The following is a 17,084-nucleotide window of genomic DNA, read 5'->3' as shown; positions in this document are numbered from 1 at the left end:
TGGGCGAGTAGAAATGAAGCTGCCCCCAAACTCATGGCCTATTTCAAGCTTCGCCCCTGACACAGGTTATAGCAGCCCCCCAAAGAATTTTCTAGGTAAATGTGGCCACGTGTACTTTCCATCAGCAGATTCTTTATATTGAAAAATGGCAAGAATGGAGTTTTATAGCGTGAACGGCATTAATATTTGAGAATTTAGGCAGCTGTCACCAATTCCACATTCTTCTTCAGCACCGAGGATGTTGCTACAAAATTTGTGTTTGGGGGCCCTCCCCTGCTTCACCTGAGACCTAGGGATTTCTTTCACCCTTACAGACTTGCACTATGCTTGGCACATAGTAGGAATCGATTGAACTTGGCTGAGAATAGAAATAGATATTTTCAGTGTTAAGAAAAATAATTTCAATATTGGATACGCTGACACGTATGCAATGTTATTATGCTTTAAGGGCTTTGTTGCATTCAAGAAAGTTGCTTAAAAGGAAAAACAAGGCTGAAATGTATGATCCAGAATTGACCCAGACAAAAATCTAGCTTTAAAAGCATTTCCTCAAAGGCTGGGTGGCTCAGAGGAATTGAAAGGGGTGGGGGTCCAATTGTTGCAGCCTTGGCCGAGAATAAAATCAGGAGCTGCTGGCTGCATGGAGCAGCCTCACCCTGCCCGGCTGTGTCCTCGGGAGACTGTGCAGCAAAGGTGTCCAGGTCCAGAAGCGGGGGAAGGTGTATAAAAGGTCATGGCCCCTTGGGCTGCACCGCTGTGAACTCAACGTGATGCCCTTGGAGGTGTGAGGAGAATCAGCTACCTGGTACCCCTGGCCCGGCTCTATGGCCTAAAAGGACAGAACTCTTGTTCAGGTTCAGGGAGGGGTGAGGAAAGTCCCATTTTCGAATCTCAGTGTTGCTAGAAAGGGCTTCTGTATGGGTGTTTGGTCACTCGCACCCCCACTCTCCACCCCACCTCAGCCTGACACCCACTGGCTATGGAGTCAGGCTGAAAATTCTGAAACTGTTGCACCAAATGGCTTACTAAGAGGTGAGGGGTTATTAAAGATCCAATTACTGGGATTGCCTCGAGCTTTTTCCTTTTATAAACTCGAGAGCTATTTGTTTCAAACAATGAGTTGATCTGAGAAAAGCTTCCCAACCACAAATCCAGGACCGCCTGTGTCAAGACAGAGCTATACGGTTACTAAGAAAACTTGCTTTAAACCCATCTAAACTCTGTAGACATTCCATCAAGCAGATGTGTGTTTGCGCAGTGGAAAATGCAGCACAGATGTTAAAAGGTAAATATTTTTCTAAGCTCTAGCCGATGGGTGGATTAGACACCTACATCTATCAGGGTGCGTATTTTTCTTGGATATAACCATAAACCAGCACTGTTTCGGTCCTAAATGGGCAGTCTTTAAATAGCCTCCGTGATGCAGTGCGAATACAAGAAACCCATCTGCACTAATGCTCCTCTCCAGGCACAGGCCCTAGAGAGCAGCGCTTTCTTCTGGCCTCTGCAACTGGAGGTTAAGACGGATTTCTCTGAGCCTAGATGGCCCTGTAGCAGCCTGTCTCAGCCAGCTGCAGTTCTGCCACTGGAAAAAATCCAACCGTGTGGATGTGGCCACGCCGTCTCTTTCATCATCACCCTCACGGCACTCCAGAAAAGCCACCAGGAGGCCTCAAGGACCACAACTGTCCCCGGGGTGGGGGCAGGTGGGGTGCAGACACTTGCACTCCGATGGAGGGAAAAAAGCAACCCCACTTGAAATAACGATCTTAAAGGATGGAGTTAAGTGCTAACGTGTGTGGCGTATATTATTCATGCAATGGAAATCCGGAAGCCAATGAATTGAGAAAATGCTACAATGAATAAAGTAATCTGAAATTATAATATTTTCTGCCGGTGGTTCTGATAGTCTCCGTTTGCTGTTTAGGCCCATAAACTTCAGAAAAAAAAAAAAAGTCACATATTGGTTGTCTCTCATCACATTAAAAAGCTTTTCAAAGAAGGGATATACTTTGTCAAGGCTAAAGCAATGCAGAAACCTTCTGTGGTTACAAGCAGTGATAGTAAAAATACAAAGAATATGCAAATTGCTGATAAGGAACGTGGGGGGTGGAATGGGGTTATACATCTTTAACCACCTAAATGGGGTAGGGGATTAAAGGGAGCTAGGCTAAGGAATGCAAGATGCAGACTGGACACTCAGAAGACAAGCTTCTCCAAAGCTAGTCCCCTCCCCTGCCCCCAGATTCTGTTAACTTCCTGCTGTATGAGAAAAATATAGAAGCCCTGAACTGTGCAGATGTGAACAATGGAGCATGTGCTTTGACTTAAATCTATACGGTTTTCATCGTTTTAGTGTTGGAAAACCAACCAAACCAACCAACCAACAGTACGAACATGGATAAAGTAAAAAATACAAGGCCCCTGGTTTCCTCAGCTCCTCCAGCTCACCGTGGAGTATGGATGTTGCTAAAGATTTTCCAGGCGCGGACAAACACGCGTAATTATGTATCTCGTACATTTACTGTTTACAGAACTGGGCACACCGTTCTGCACCTTGCTACACCGTTCTGCAACTTGCTCATTTTGGCTTACTGAAATGGCTTCCCATCTTTCTGACTCGGCCCAGATAGAAGCGCCACATTCTTTTTAACGGCAGCATGGCAGTCTGCTCTTTGCTGCACCAGTCTGTGAACCAGTGGGGACTGAGGGACATCGGGGGAGGGGGGAGGGGTCCAGGTTCTCGCCGTCTCAGATCACCCCGCAGTGAGAATCTTTGTTCCTGTCCAGCTCTTTTAAAAGCTCCACGTGCATGTCTTTTGTGCTCTAAGACTCACTTATGCAACTCTAGGGCCAAAATGTGCAATTTCTTCTTTTGTCCCTTAGAGGCGGAGAGACTTCCTCCAAATGGTCCTGGATGCCCGACAATCCACCCCTTCCGTGGGCGTGGAGAGCTTTGACATAGTCAGACAAGTCTTCTCATCCTCCGAATGCTCAGCGAATCCTTCCCAGCAAGGCCAGCCCAGACCCCTGTCCAAGCCCTTGACTGTGGATGAGATCGTGGGCCAGGCCTTCCTCTTCCTCATCGCCGGCTACGAGATCATCACCAACACACTATCTTTCGCCACCTACCTACTGGCCACCAACCCTGACTGCCAAGAGAAGCTTCTGACAGAGGTAGACCGTTTCAACGAGAAATATGTGAGTACAAGTTGGGTCCAGGGCTCTATGTGAAATCCACACAATTGATTTTATGTTCGTCGACGTGAAACCTATTTTTGATAACTGCCTTGCTAAATTCACGTTCTAAGTTCTTAAGGTGAAAGAGGACCGTTGCTCGCCTACTCCATCTCTCTGGGTTAGAAAGTGCGATGGAATGTTCAGGATAACAGAAAAAAAAGAAAGTTGTGCACGCGCCTTCACTGTTTGGGGTGGTCTATGAAACCAGGCCTGGCTCAGGGAAGCTGCAAAGCCTTCATGAGTCAGGGTCAAAGGTCAGAGGTAGGGCAGGCCGTGTGGTTTCTCAGTGCACTGACTGTGGAGTCGCCATGCTCAGGGAAGCAGGTCTGATTCAGAAAATGGAGCCAATTAAGAGGCAGGAGTGGGCATAAGGATGGGCCAGGCGTGCAGGTTGGATGAGCACAAAGGAGGGGGCCACAGATGGAGTCGGGTGAAATGGGGCCAGTCAGCAGCGGGTCCAGATTCTGGATATTCCTTCTAGGTGAGGCTTCTCCCTGCTGGACGTGAAGTAAACTTTCAAGGGTGCTGAGTTAGGCTACTTTATCACAGACTTTGTTTCTGGATGCTTCTGTGTGTATTGCTTTGACTTGTGAGTTGTGAAAGAAAGTCATTTTTTAAATCCGTGCTTTAAAAGGAAGGCCACCATAATAGAATCCTTTCCATTACAATCTGATGTAATTTTTAGAGTCACGATCTTGGGAGGTGGCCCGTTCTGTTATCGGAACTATTAGAATTTTTTTTTTCATACGTTGAGCTGAAAACTGCTTCCCAGAAAATTACTTTTTTTACCCCACTGAGGAAGTAAATGCAACATTAGCCTTTCTTCTCCAATGCATTAACTGTGATACCAGTTCCCTCAACTTTTGGCTCCTCATGAGCTTATGGTCAACTCAGAGTTCCACGATATTATGACAACTGCCACGCTGGCCTGCCCAATCCACTGATTGTACAATCGATTTCTTGAGCCTCGATGCAAGAGTTTATATTTATCCTTATTACTGCTCAAGTCAGTCAAAATAATTTTGAATCTTGATTCTGCCATCTGTCATATTAGCAACTCCTCCAGCTTTGTGTCATCTGAGACTTGTTAAGCATGTCTCCTATTTCATCCAAGTCATTGATTAAAATGTTGAACAGGACGGGGCTTCCCTCCAGGTTGACATTGATCCATTAATCGATATTCTTTGGGCATGAAGTCTCAACAAGCCATGAATCCAAATCGCTCAACTACCCAGTCTCACCACCGATAGTATTTTATTGGTAGTTGCGTGGTTTTTATAACTGAGGCGAAGGAGAGGCTGAAGATGATCAGGGTATATCACTGCATGAGCAATAACAGGAGCTGAAGAGCATCTCTATAGGATGTATTTGCTGGCAGGAAACAAAACCCCAAACAAAATTGATTTAAGAAAAAAAAAGGGAGGGGCTTATTATTACATATAACTGAACAAACAGCTCAGGAACAGAGATGTGTCTTCAGCCAAATCTTTATCCAGCCTCCATGGCATGCTCCGGTCCCCAGTTCTCCAGTTCTTGGCTCTGCTTCCTTCGTGCTGGCCTCCTTCTCAGTCCTGCCCTCCTCTCGAAGACCCGAGCAGCCTTCCGAGACGGTGTGGACTGCAGGATTCTCTGCTCGTAATAAATGGAGAAAAGAGTCTATGGCCCCGAACTCTCAGCAAGAGTCATGGTGTTCTCTCTGACGGGATTGCCTAGGTCGCTGCCTGTTCTTGAAGCAACTACCGTGGCTGGGGAATGGAGGCACGAGTGGGGTTAAGCCCATCGATTCACCCACAGCATACTCAAGTTATGTGACTGAGGAGTTGGGGGGACACACCCCCACACCCAGAAGCTCCTGCTGCTATCCCAGGAAGGCAGGAAAGGCTGGTCTCAAATAAACCAGAAGGCTGGTCTAACTAAAGACCTTTAAGTATCTAGTAAGTGCCCAGCAGTTGGCTCATATGGTGGTAGGTTAGAGAGGGAGCAGCTCCAACAGGTAGAGGCCACGATCCTCACCTTCTAAGTATTTAATAGCAACTGAAAAATAAGTACTTATGGCTATTAAAACAATACTTCCCTTCCAAATAAAACCCTCCAGGGCAACAGAGGGCAGCAAGTCATCAAGTCCAGAACGTGCGGTGTTCTGGAGAGAGCGTGGGGCTCGAGAAGTCTCTCCCACCGGCTCCCTCGTGACCACCTCTGGATTTGTTTATCTCCCAGGACACGGCCATAACTGCCCATGGCCTCAAGGTGGATGACACTGTCTTACCAAAGCCTGGCCTCCTTCACATCTCCCCAACCCGGGATGGAGCTTCTGTCCCCTAGAGGACCACCTCCCAGGGGGCTGTGCAGAATGCGTCAAGCTCCTGAGAGCCCATGGGCACACAGACAGAGTTTAGTAGGTAAAGGTTCTCAAACTTCAGTGTACAAAGAACCGTCTCGGAAGGCTGTTTAACATGCAGAGTCCAGGGACCCACCCTCGGAGAGTGTGATTCCATAAGTCTGGGCCAGGGCCTACGAACCTGAATTTTAAAATTAACATCCCAGAAGATTCCGATGCAGGTGGTCCCTTGTTCCACCTTGGGAATACACCCTTAGACTCTGAGGGTCCTGTTTCTTAGAATAAACAAAGTCCTGCCCCAGCCATGCAAGCCCCGGATCATTTCCTTTCTCTAGGTAACTAACAATTGGGGCTGCCTCTGAGAAACGGGGACGCATATCGGTAGTCACTACTGGTAGTCACGGTAGTGTTAAAAGAAGTATAGCCTTGCACATGGTATGCAATCAATGAATATCTGCAGGTTCTCTTCTTTTTTTTTTTTTTTTTTTACTATAATCAGAGTTCTGTTAATATGGGCCATCTGTCAGGACATGGAAGTGCAGATTATATGTTCACACATTAGATATTTTCCTAAAAATTTGCATGCAAAGTATGACTTGTTATAATTTCCCGCTGGTTTCCATTCAACAAATATTTCTCGAGTGCCAGTTAATGCCAGGCTCAGGCTCCAGACGCGGCACCCAAGGATGTTCTGACCTAGCTCTTCATGATGTCCCTGCGGAGCCCCTCACCTCAGTAGGTGGCCTTCCCTTCGCGATCACTGTTTGAGCTCTAGAGTACCTCTTCTCTGAGTCGCATCCTTTTCCGGCAATGCCCTACGAGAATCTGATGACAGCAGTGACCTTCTCCCCAAGAAAAAGAGTGTATATGTGCACTGTATCGGTAAGGACTCTTCTTGTTGGCTGTGTTAGAAAATTCAGACCAGATGTGTCCAGGTTGTTAATTGGCCCACATATCAGAAAACTCTAGAGAACAGGGCTGCCTTTGAGGATGCTTGATGCAGGAGTTCAAACTCTGTCTCTGGATCCGGGTCGTTCTCGCTCCCCACCTTTCAGCTCCAGTCCCATTCCGAGACGGGGAGACAGGATCTCCCTTGGTGGTCTCGAGATGGTTGTGTAACCTGTATGCTGAACAGTCTGAACTAAGTGTGGTGCAAATATGGAAACGTTTTGTGTTTCCTCCAATTATTTACTTTAAATGTGCTCTGACCAACGTCCTTTCTCTTTCCTTGATGATACCTTGGACAGATCTCAAAAGTTTCTGGTCGCTCTTCGACATTAGAAAGTCCAGACCCTTCTGGTCCAGTTTTAACACTTCAACCAATCACCGGAGCTCGAGGGGAATATAACGCTCTGATTGGCTTAGATCCGGGTCACTCACTCCACCCTGGCTTTGGTATCTAGGCGGAGCCTCAGCCTGAACCACTCAGACCTGGAATGAGGGAGGGGTAGATTCTCAAACCACTGTTACTGGAAGTGGGGGGAATGGCTGCTGGATGGCTAGAAAACAGAGTATCCGCCCCCATACCTAGAAGCCGTAGCCCCCAGATTACAAGCTCCCACTTTCAAATTTCTTTCTGTGCAATCACATTCGCCTCTCCTCTGAATTTTTAAATACTGACTTTCCAAAGTCAGAGGGGTAAGCCCGACAGCACCTAGTACTGCCTGCTCTTTTGTACTTCTAAAGGATGCAGACGGTCTGCTCTTGGGTGTTTCTTGAAAAGGACGCGGCCACTTCATATAAGCAGCCTGCGATTTCCACAGAGCCAGTCAGTGCTTCCCTATTGGTCAGCACAAAGCCTGGGTTGACAGTCGGCTTTACTGCATCCTTTCTCAGTCAAGATGTGAAATTGTCAGTGGTGAAAGTCAATAACTCAGGTGCTGGCTTTTAGCAGAACTGAACTTCCAGCACATACAAGGTACTCGAAGGTCTTCCTTTACCACTGGGGATAACTTTATACCAGTTTCACGGCTCGCACATTCCAACCGCTATTCTCTCTCACCATCTCTTTTGACCCAAAGTGGCCCTGATCGCCTTTCTCTTTACAGGGTCTAGATTTCCATTTCAGTTTATAATAGTTATAATCTGCTTTATGCCTCTAAACTGCTTCATTCCCAGCCACATGTTTTCTTCCAAATCATCTGGCTTTGGAATTCTGGCTTCCTTCCCCTCCGCTCACTCCACCACCAACATCCAGCTTAAAACCTTCTTTCTCAAGTCACCCAATCTCTCCGAGAACTCGCTCTTTCCCCCATGTTCTCTTAGTCACATTAAAGAGGAGGTACGTTCATGAAACTCAAGAGGTGGGGAGAAGGGAAAGATCTGTAGCACTTGTACCACTCGTAAAATTGAGCAAGCACACCAATTATTTAATAAGACCTTTGTAATGTAGATGCTTCACCGTGTTCTCCAATATCTCATTTTGAAAAGGATGAAAAAAAAAAAAAACTTCTTTCCATATAAATGGTTTTTGCTATAGCTTTAGCACTTTGTGTTGAAATTATCGACTTTTGATCTGGCTAAACCATTCTCTTTTCTTCTCTTTGGTGCCAAACTGTGCCAGCCAAAATTTATGACTCATTTTCCTTCTGCCTAATTGTTGTTATAAATCTGTGCAGAACCCAGTTATAAATTTATCACGAATTGGACTAGATTCGTGATAAATTGATATATAGCCTCTCTTTAGGATACTTTGAACGCGGTTATGCCTTAGAAGGAAGGCCAGATTCTTAAAACTTCTCTGGAAGGGCTGCTTTGTAACCATTATAAATATCTAATTAAAATACAACTTACTCTTTTTCTTGTAAAGGATAAAAGAACATTCCATGCTGGGTATTTCAGCTGATTAGCTCATGCTGCTAATGAGAGCAAGGTTGAGGATTTGTTTCTTAAAGCAGCCAGAGGACCTCAAAAGAAAAAGGCATATTCTGTGGCTACAATTAAAAAAAAAAAAAAAAAGCCATTTGCCTCAAACTAACTGTTTCATAAATACACATCCTTAGTCACAGGGGGAGGGTTTGTTGAAAAAAAAAAAATGTGACTAGTTTAACACACATTGATCCTCATTATAGGAAAAAAAAAGTCTGCCAGTTTGGCTCCCACCCACCATGTATTTGCGGGGTCACGTTCACTCGGGGAATAGGACATAGTTGATTTTAAGATTCAAGTGAAAAACGGGAAACGGGTTTTTCCCCACTGGGAAGGGGTCTGCTTTGCCTAGGTCTGCTCAGGTCCTGCTGTTTCATATTTAAGAAGAGAAAGTTCAGGTGTTCCCCAGCCACACAGGGCAGGAGCGGTTCATCTGATGTGTCCGTCTCCTGCAGATCCCCAAACAAACAGGAAAGAGGTAGGGGCAAAGAACGACTTATAGCCTTAAAGTCAAACTATAAAACGAAGACAAGAAACGGGGTACCAGCCAAGTGAAATTAGCAGTGACGGACTGCAGTACCAGGCAGCGGATGGGGTGTCTCCAAGTTTAATGTGGGGATCCTGTTAAAATGCAGGTTCTGACTCAGCAGGTCCAGGGTGGGGCCTGCGATTCTGCATTTCCAACAAGCTCCCAGGGGACATGGATGCTACTGGTCCATGGCCCGTACCGTGAGCAGCCAGGTTCTAAACTCGAACTTCTGCATCTCTCTCAGTTGTGATGTACGTAGCAAGTAATTATTCTGCAGTGATTTGCTTCTTGAGAGAGAAAGTGATGTGGGAATTATTCGGTCCTGGGTATGTTTTTAGAAGTGTATTGCTTGCAACCCTAAAATTATCTGGCCTCCTTAGACAATCTTTTCCAGGGTGGGAAGCTAGGGAGGGCTTTTGAGTTCATTTGTGGTCATTTTCAAGACAGATAAAGGTGGCGACCAGAGCCTTCTCTCCGTATGCACGTGTAGACGCGGGCCCTATCATAGCCAACGGGCAGCCACCAGGCTAGAGTTTTAGGCAGGGAGCCTCATCTAGACCACGACCTCCCCTAATGAGCCCTAAGTGTAGCTTTAGATGCCCATTGAGAGGCCGCGTCAAAGTATTGCGGTTAAAGAGAACCTCTCCGATGCTGCTCCCCGGGAGCCAAGAGCAAAATCTATATTGTTTTCACTGCAGGAGCAGGAGCTGCGTGGGGGGGACTTTGGAATGTGTCCAACTTGCCCACTTCCTGTCTTTCATCCTGGAGGTGTCTGACCCGGAGAAGTAGACTCTCTCGCCCTTCCCTGGCATCTCAACAACTAACATCACAGGACAGAAGTTTTGACAGCCTACAAGAGGGGCTGTCTGGGCGTGTACCTGGAACCCAGCTCGGAAGTGATGGCTGGGGGGCACTGCTACCAAAGCAACAGCTCTGGGAAGGAGGAAGACGGGATGTGAGGCACTTCTGTGCCCCGTCGGCAGACAACCCGAGTCCCCGAAGCAGGGTGAACAGTTAACCTGGATCGGGTGGCAGAGCCCCAGTTTTCAACGCAAAACCATCTTTGTGATCCAGGTCATCTGCCCATTCGTTCCTCGGGGACACCTGCAGGAAGGTAGATTGTCCCTCCCCGGGGACATCCAAAGCCCGTGCCTAAGTGACCACTGGGGACATTGAACCACCTTGACTTTGAACTGCTCCCGGGGCCTCGGCAGTAGCAGCCACATCCCCAGGCCTTATGCCACCTAAGAACTCAGAGATGCTCTGTGGATCCCCTCCCCTTTTTTCTTCCCTCCCCCTTCTCGTCCAGCCCCAGTTCTTGGATTTCTCTGCTCTCTCCTCCCTTCGGGGTTCGCAGCACCATTTCGTCTTCTCGATCCTCGTTCTGGCTCTGTTCCCGAGATCCACAGAGAGGCAGAGGCTTCCCTGCTCCATCTCCTGGCCCGCTGCCCCCTTGGGGCCGCTGGCGGTCCCCGAAGCCTGGAAATTCTCAAAGTGATGTCCCGGGTGCGTGCGATGGGTTGGACAGGTGGGAAGTGGGCTGCAGCGCAGGAAGAACGTGCAGGTGCTTTTCTGGGCCACCGGGCTTAATCAAGTGTAGCACTTCAGCACTTGCAATTTTTAACAAGTGATGCTCCAAGTCCCCCTCCCCTGTAAGTCCCTGCAGAGCAGTTGTCTCGGCAGAAGGAGAGGTGACCTGCAAAAAGATGTCCCTCCCGGGAACGGGCCATACCAATCAGCATATATTTGGTGCCCTTCATGGGGCGACTCGGAGTATTTAATACTCTGGGCCTCAAGAGAGGCCAAGCTTTGCTTAGCAAAATAAGCTGGCGGGGTCGGTTCATGTCAATCCAGAAAAGCGAGAATTAAAAATAAACTTGGGAACGTGAACTCCACAGGTGAAGCTCTCCCCTTGGCAGGCGGCTCGGCTCTCAACTGAATGGCTCGTTTATTTAACTGCTGCTCACATTATAGGCTCTTAAAACATCAAAAGTATGGGTCTTCTTCCCAACAATTAGCTTTTGGAATAGAAGAATAAATACACACTTTTTAAAAAAAAAGTCACTGGACTCTATTAACCAAAGCCACTGTTACACCAGGGAAGCAGGATGATAGCAGCAGATATAAATTTAAAGACTCCTAGACCCTGAACATTTTTTTTCCATCGACCCATCACGAGCCTTACAATTTCACCATCAGGAGGTCCTCCCTTTGTTTCGAGACACTGCCCATCATTAAAACGCCACCGCTCTTGGGAGGGGGTGATATACTCGAGTACCCACGGGGGCGCTCTGCTTGGCACACTGGCCTCCAGCAGCACCTGGCCCCGAGGAGGCTGGTGATGAACAGTGCTGAATGAGTGAATGAATGTTTTCTAACTGGAGACTGACTGAAAGCAACCTGAGGTGGGGAAGCACAGGGAGACGCATGGGAGAAAACACGTGGTCACTGTGCTCTGAAAGGAAGGACACGGGAGTTAGAGAAGGCAGCTGCTGAGGCAGAGGGAGGCAGGCGGAGGCAGCACTCAGCGTCCCGACGATCCCGCAGGGCTCCTGGGTGGGGGGGGCGTTTCACTCATCCGCCAGCTCATGCCCAGAACCTGTCACGCCAAGGCATGGAGGGAACCTGGGCCCTCAGGCTCTGAGGGGGTCTAAGGAGCCATCTAGGGCAGTCTCCCATCCAGGGCAGATACCCGAGAGACCACGCTGCTCTGCTTGAATGCTCCCAGGAACAGGGAACTCACTACCTACTGTCCGCCATTATCCTTGATAAAGGGCTTCCTCCACGGAACTGAAATCCGTCCTCGCTGAGTGCCCACCTACTCACCTTTTACGACTCTTCTCTCAGTTCACGGCAATTATCTGCTAGCAGTCTGCAAATTAACAGCTTCTGCCGGGGGGCGCTGCATCCACGCCCACTACCAGCCCGCCACGGGGCACCTCAGAGACAGGGGGTGGAAGAAATATTGGGAAATCAGTACAGAATAAGGGACCTTTCTAAAATGCTTGTGGTCCAGACGTTTAATTTACTCTGAGTTTTCTGGTAAGTCTGTTTTGCCCCAGGGCTGTGGGCAGCGTTATGTTTGTGTTGGGGTGTGTGTGTGTGTGTGTGTGTGTGTGTGTAACATTGTTTTATAGCTGAATATGGTATGTGTGAAAGTATCGACCACATGAGCCTGCTAGTCCAGGCATATGAATATTCCAGATCGGAAAGGATGTTTGACTCTCCCGTGAATTGCAATGTGTAAGGTTTATAAAGCTAAGCACTTAGAAGTCGGTCTTTAAAATTTAAATATTTAGATCGGGTCTCTAGGACACAAAAGGCAATGCCTGTTTTTCACTCCCTAATTTGATTTTTTTTTTTTTCCTTTTTGGTAGCATAAGTTGTTTTTCAAAGCCTCATTCCTCGAATGTTCCCTATAGGAGGAATGTAATTAAACTCCACTGGCCTCCCCCTGCTGGGACTGAACTGGGGCCAGAGCTGCAGGAAGCTTAAAACAGACACCCTGAAAAAACAATCCTGATTATAAAGATGAGAAGGGGATCAACTTCCCTCTGGTTATGAACAAGAAGCTTTAGAAAGCCTTTGGCAATGGGTTTAGTCTCCAAGATATTTTAATTAGTGATTTAAGGCTGGAAGCAAGAAGGGAAACTTCTCGCCTCCTTAGCTATACACAAGAATTCGAACTCACTGAGAAAGTGGTTCTAGTGGCTGAGGAGGAGGGCGGTCCAGGCGAGGGTGGTTCTGGAAGAACAACAAACTTTTTCACGAAAACAACACAGTGAGGTGGGCTGGCCTCATCCATCACTCGCTGTGTTTGGGGTCCCACTCCTTGAAGGCAGTTCTTACTCCTCCCCTGGGGGGAAGGCACTGCCTCTCTCCGTGATGCCCCCAGGGAGGAGGAGGTGTCAATCACGCTCACACCGAACCTAGACTTCTCTCTGCTGCCCGAAAGAGGGACCGGAGACCTGTGTGCTAGTCCCAGCCCTGCCAATCACGCACATGGGGACGCTGCGCTGTCACTCAGTGGCGGTGTGACAGGGATGCTGGCATAATCTCTGTTCCTCAGCGTTCTTGTCTGTGAAATGGGAATAGCAATAGTATGTAGCCCGTAAGGTTGTTGTGAGGATTAAGTGAGTGAATCCATGTACGATCCTGGCCACGCTGCCAGCATCCATACACGTGCTCCTGTCACCCCCCCTCCGTGCCTCAGTTTCCTTATCTGTGAAAGGAAGGCACTGGACTAGACGTCTTCTCTGCTGGCAGTGATAACGATGCTTCCGTGCCAGGCCCTAAGCTTAATACTTTACACACAAGTGTTAACTTGATTCTCACAGTAACTTTATGAAGTAGGAACTGTCACCATCTGCATTTAATCAGTGGAGAAAGAGAGGCTGCATCAGTCCAGGAGCTGCAGAGAAGCAGGACCGATGCGAGACGGAGATTTTAAAGAACGGACCCGTTCAATGCTGGGCGCTGGCCGTCCTGACATCTGCAGGGTGCCCGCCTGCCGGCCGGAAACGTGGGCCACGTTGTTTCGATGCGGCAGGTTTGGAACAGACTGTCTTCTGGCTGGTTTCTCCAGGAAACCTCAGATTTTGCTCTCAAGGCCTTTGACCGATTAGATGAGGCTCATGCACCTTATTGAAGGTAATCTCATTCACTCACAGTCAGCTGATTGTAGATGCCAACCACATCTGCAGAATATCTTCCCAGCAACACAGATACGGATTAGCGTTGGATTAAATAACTGGGCACGATGGCCTGACCAAGTTGACACCAAAGAACAACCATCACTGAGGCTTCAGGAGGATGACTCGTCGAAGGGTGTACAGGAGGAAGGGGGCTGGCTTGGACCAGAGCTCACATCTCCCTAGCACTTGGTCACTGTTCCTTTCAACATCATCTCAGCAGTCAGTGACCCGGTGATTCTGAAACTGCCCCTCAGTGCTGAGGTGTCCTGCCCAACAGGGGAGTCAATGCCAGCTCCACCATTTCTATAAAGGGGGCGCTTCTGGGCTGCCATCCGGGGTGGGGGCCTGAAGCTGCGTTTGCGCCGCACTTTTATGGCACCGAGAAAATGCCAATTGTCCGGGCGGATGGGGACGCACGTCCTCATCGGTCACCTTTGCCAGCTCCGGCTTTGACCTGTCATCCTGGCTCTTGGCCCTAAAGATAACGAGGGTGGCTAGGTTTGTTGTGGCTTTTCCCCCTCATTGTGTGACTTTTTCACAGTCCATTCTCTGCGTTTATGGATTCTCTGCGTTTATGAATTCTCTTTCTTTGTGACTCACACAGTGCAAGACGAAAGGCACACAGGTGGCTTCGGCCCTGATGTCCCTCCATCCCTGGGACACCCCTGGAACAGAGACATCCGGCCGCAGGGCTGCCTCCTACCTCCACTGACACCCTTTCTGGTGCTTTTCTCACTATTTTGTGAAGCTGATCTTGCCTCATTCGGTGCAGGAAGTTCCTTCTCCAGCCGGCCCAGGCTTTCTCTTTGGGTTCCACGCCCCTGGAGTTTTTCGCAAGTTGTATTTCCTTGGAGTTCATTCGCATTGTGTTTTTCCATAAAGAGCGAGAACCGTGCATCTGGGCCATCTGTCTTGCAGCCTCTTGACCAGCCTGGCCCTCCCTCTGCTCGTAGCTGGTGTCACACTGGAGAGTGGGCACTGTCCTCTTTCTCCGTGGCTCTCTGTTGGACGTCAGGTTTGATCCTCTCCCAGCTGGGGTCATCTACTAACTGCTACTGAGCGCCATTTTCATCTTAATTTAGAAAAGTCCTTGGGACAGGGTCGGGGGCCAGGGAACGGCCCTGTACCTTGAGACCGTGAAGGGGTGTCCTGCTCTGCCTCCCAGCAGGATGCTCTGCCCGCCTGATTCCTCCCAGATATCTCTGCTGTGCGCAGCTGCTCCCCTGTGAGGTGTGCAGAGCAGCACTGCCTGCCCCCCAAATTCCCAGAGTCTGAGACTGAAGTGGGCTGAGGTTACAGAATAGACCCCAGCCCACCTCTAGACAGAATCGGATTTCAGGCACCAAGAGACCTTCCGGGCGTTCCTTCTCCTATTCACGTGGCCCCTCAGACCAAGGACCTGCATGTAAATCAGGGCCCAAGAGCAGCCATATATTCGTGTCCTCGAGAACTTCTAAAAATGGTAGATGCATAGGATCCACCACGGAGATTCTGATTTAGTTGGCCTGCAGCCAGGCCTGGGCATCAAACTCCTTTAAAAGCTCCCGGGTGACTCTACGGTGTAGGCAGGGTTTAGAACCATTGCCATACTCCCATGACGTATATATACAAACTTAACTTTAACCGTGACCTTGGGTTGTGTTATTAATGACACGACCCAACTTTGGATAAACACTCTGCATAATTACTGGAGCTGCTTTTTGCTTTTTAGAAAAGTTCCTCATCGGGTCACCAGGAAGTAGTGGGTTTTCTGTGTCTGTGCTGTGGTTCAGATCCAGCCCAGCCACAGAGCCTAGAAACAAAGGCCTGGCAAGCCCCTCCAGGTGGTTGCCCCCAGGCCCCTCAACCGACCAGCCTGTTTGAAAACGCCTCTTAGAATTTTGGTCCTTAGGCCTGGAAAATACCACACTCAAGAGGTCATCTGCTCTGTGCCCCACCTCTAGGAGCAGGAAGGGCTATTTCTCCGTCTCACAGACAAGACAGTGGAGGCCCAGGAAGGTGCTCTCACAGACCACGCGCTATCTCAGAATTCAGGGAGCTCTTCTGGCTGCCCAGGGCCTCGGTCTGTCTCTCTGCTTTCTCTCTCTCTCTGCTCTCCCTCTCTTTTGCTCTGTCTCTCTCTCTCTCTCTGTGTCTCTGTCTCTCTCTCTCATGCTTTTTCTCTCTCTTCCCCCTCCCTCCTTTTTTTTTACTCTCTCCTTTCTCTGAAAATCTCATTTAATGACTCCCCAGTCTGGCTGCAAATTAGCGATTTGTAGACCTGAAAGATGCTAATGATAGCAGTCACCACCATCATCATCATAATAGTAAACATTTATGGAGCACCATAATCATTCATAATTTCTCTCTGTTAAATAAATCAGACCTAACTCGATAAAGAAATAGGCCCCACTAACCGAGAATATTATGTAAATGAGAAATGTCCTAGAAGCATCTAAAAAAAAAAAATGTCTCAAGTTTCAGAGTACGTACGATTCGGCGGTTTTGTTTCTGGTCTCAATTCATTGCAGGTCCTTGTACATTTTCAAGGGGGTTACTGTCCATCTTCCCAGTTCCCAGTCTGTGGCCTGTGGTCAGTTCTAACTCTCCACTGTCAGTGTCGGCTGTTAAGTTCTGTTACAGAAACACCCCATTTCCAACTTGTTTTTATCAAGCAGTGATCCTTTGGGAATGAATATTCAATATCAACCAATATGAATAAATAATTATGACGGAAATAAGAAGAGTTACAACTCATCGAACTCATGTGCTGGGCCTGGTGCTGGGCCAAGCAATTCTAACAACCAATTTGACATCTTCCCCCATTTCAAAGGTTAGGAAATTGAAACTTAAAGATTAAGTGACGAGCTCAAAGTGGAAGCAGAGTCTAGATGTGAACCCAGACCTGCAGGCTTCTGCATCCTTGGCGGTCTTGGGAATGACCACTAGGCCCATGGTAGGTTGGTCTGTGAGAGCACATGGCTGTTCAGAGTGGTTTGGCACACATGAGGACACATTTTTGACCATTTCGTCAGCCCTGGGACCGCCAGGTCTCTGACAAAGTGTTGCAGAGTTCTCAAAGCCATTTTTTCTCCTCTCTTGAGTGTCCCCCTCCATACTCTTCCACTAAGTACCTAAGGACACTATCAGGGTAAATGGTGTTTTTACTTGGATCTTTGGCTTTGAGAAACTAAGAAATCCTAGGAAGTCAAGATGTGTCAGTCTTTACCATAAAAAGAAAAACTAAATTCATGTATTTCGATAACCAATAAGAAGATCAAATGACATAAAAGTTCATAGCAAAGGAAAGAAAGAAAAAAAACCTCAGCCGAGGAGTATACTGTTTCTTTTTAACTTAACATTTGACAAATTTACCCTTGTCTGCTCTTGCATAGCTTAAAATAAAATTCTATCGCTATTTCCATGTAAAAAAAAA

General features: G+C 47.9%; 1 protein-coding gene across 1 annotated transcript in view; it reads left to right on the top strand.

Moving 5' to 3' along the window:
* The window catches only part of TBXAS1 (thromboxane A synthase 1), a 143,366-nt gene that overhangs the window by 97,790 nt on the left and 28,492 nt on the right, over positions 1–17,084 (top strand). Inside the window, 1 exon segment of the mRNA XM_023530283.1 lies at positions 2,887–3,201. Within this exon segment, the coding sequence (XP_023386051.1) occupies positions 2,887–3,201 (315 nt within the window).

The sequence above is a fragment of the Pteropus vampyrus genome, unplaced genomic scaffold (assembly GCF_000151845.1).
Source record: "Pteropus vampyrus isolate Shadow unplaced genomic scaffold, Pvam_2.0 Scaffold48, whole genome shotgun sequence".
NCBI classification, from domain to species: domain Eukaryota; kingdom Metazoa; phylum Chordata; class Mammalia; order Chiroptera; family Pteropodidae; genus Pteropus; species Pteropus vampyrus.
Note: the sequence above shows the minus strand (reverse complement) of the source record. Positions and strands in the feature narration are given on the sequence as shown.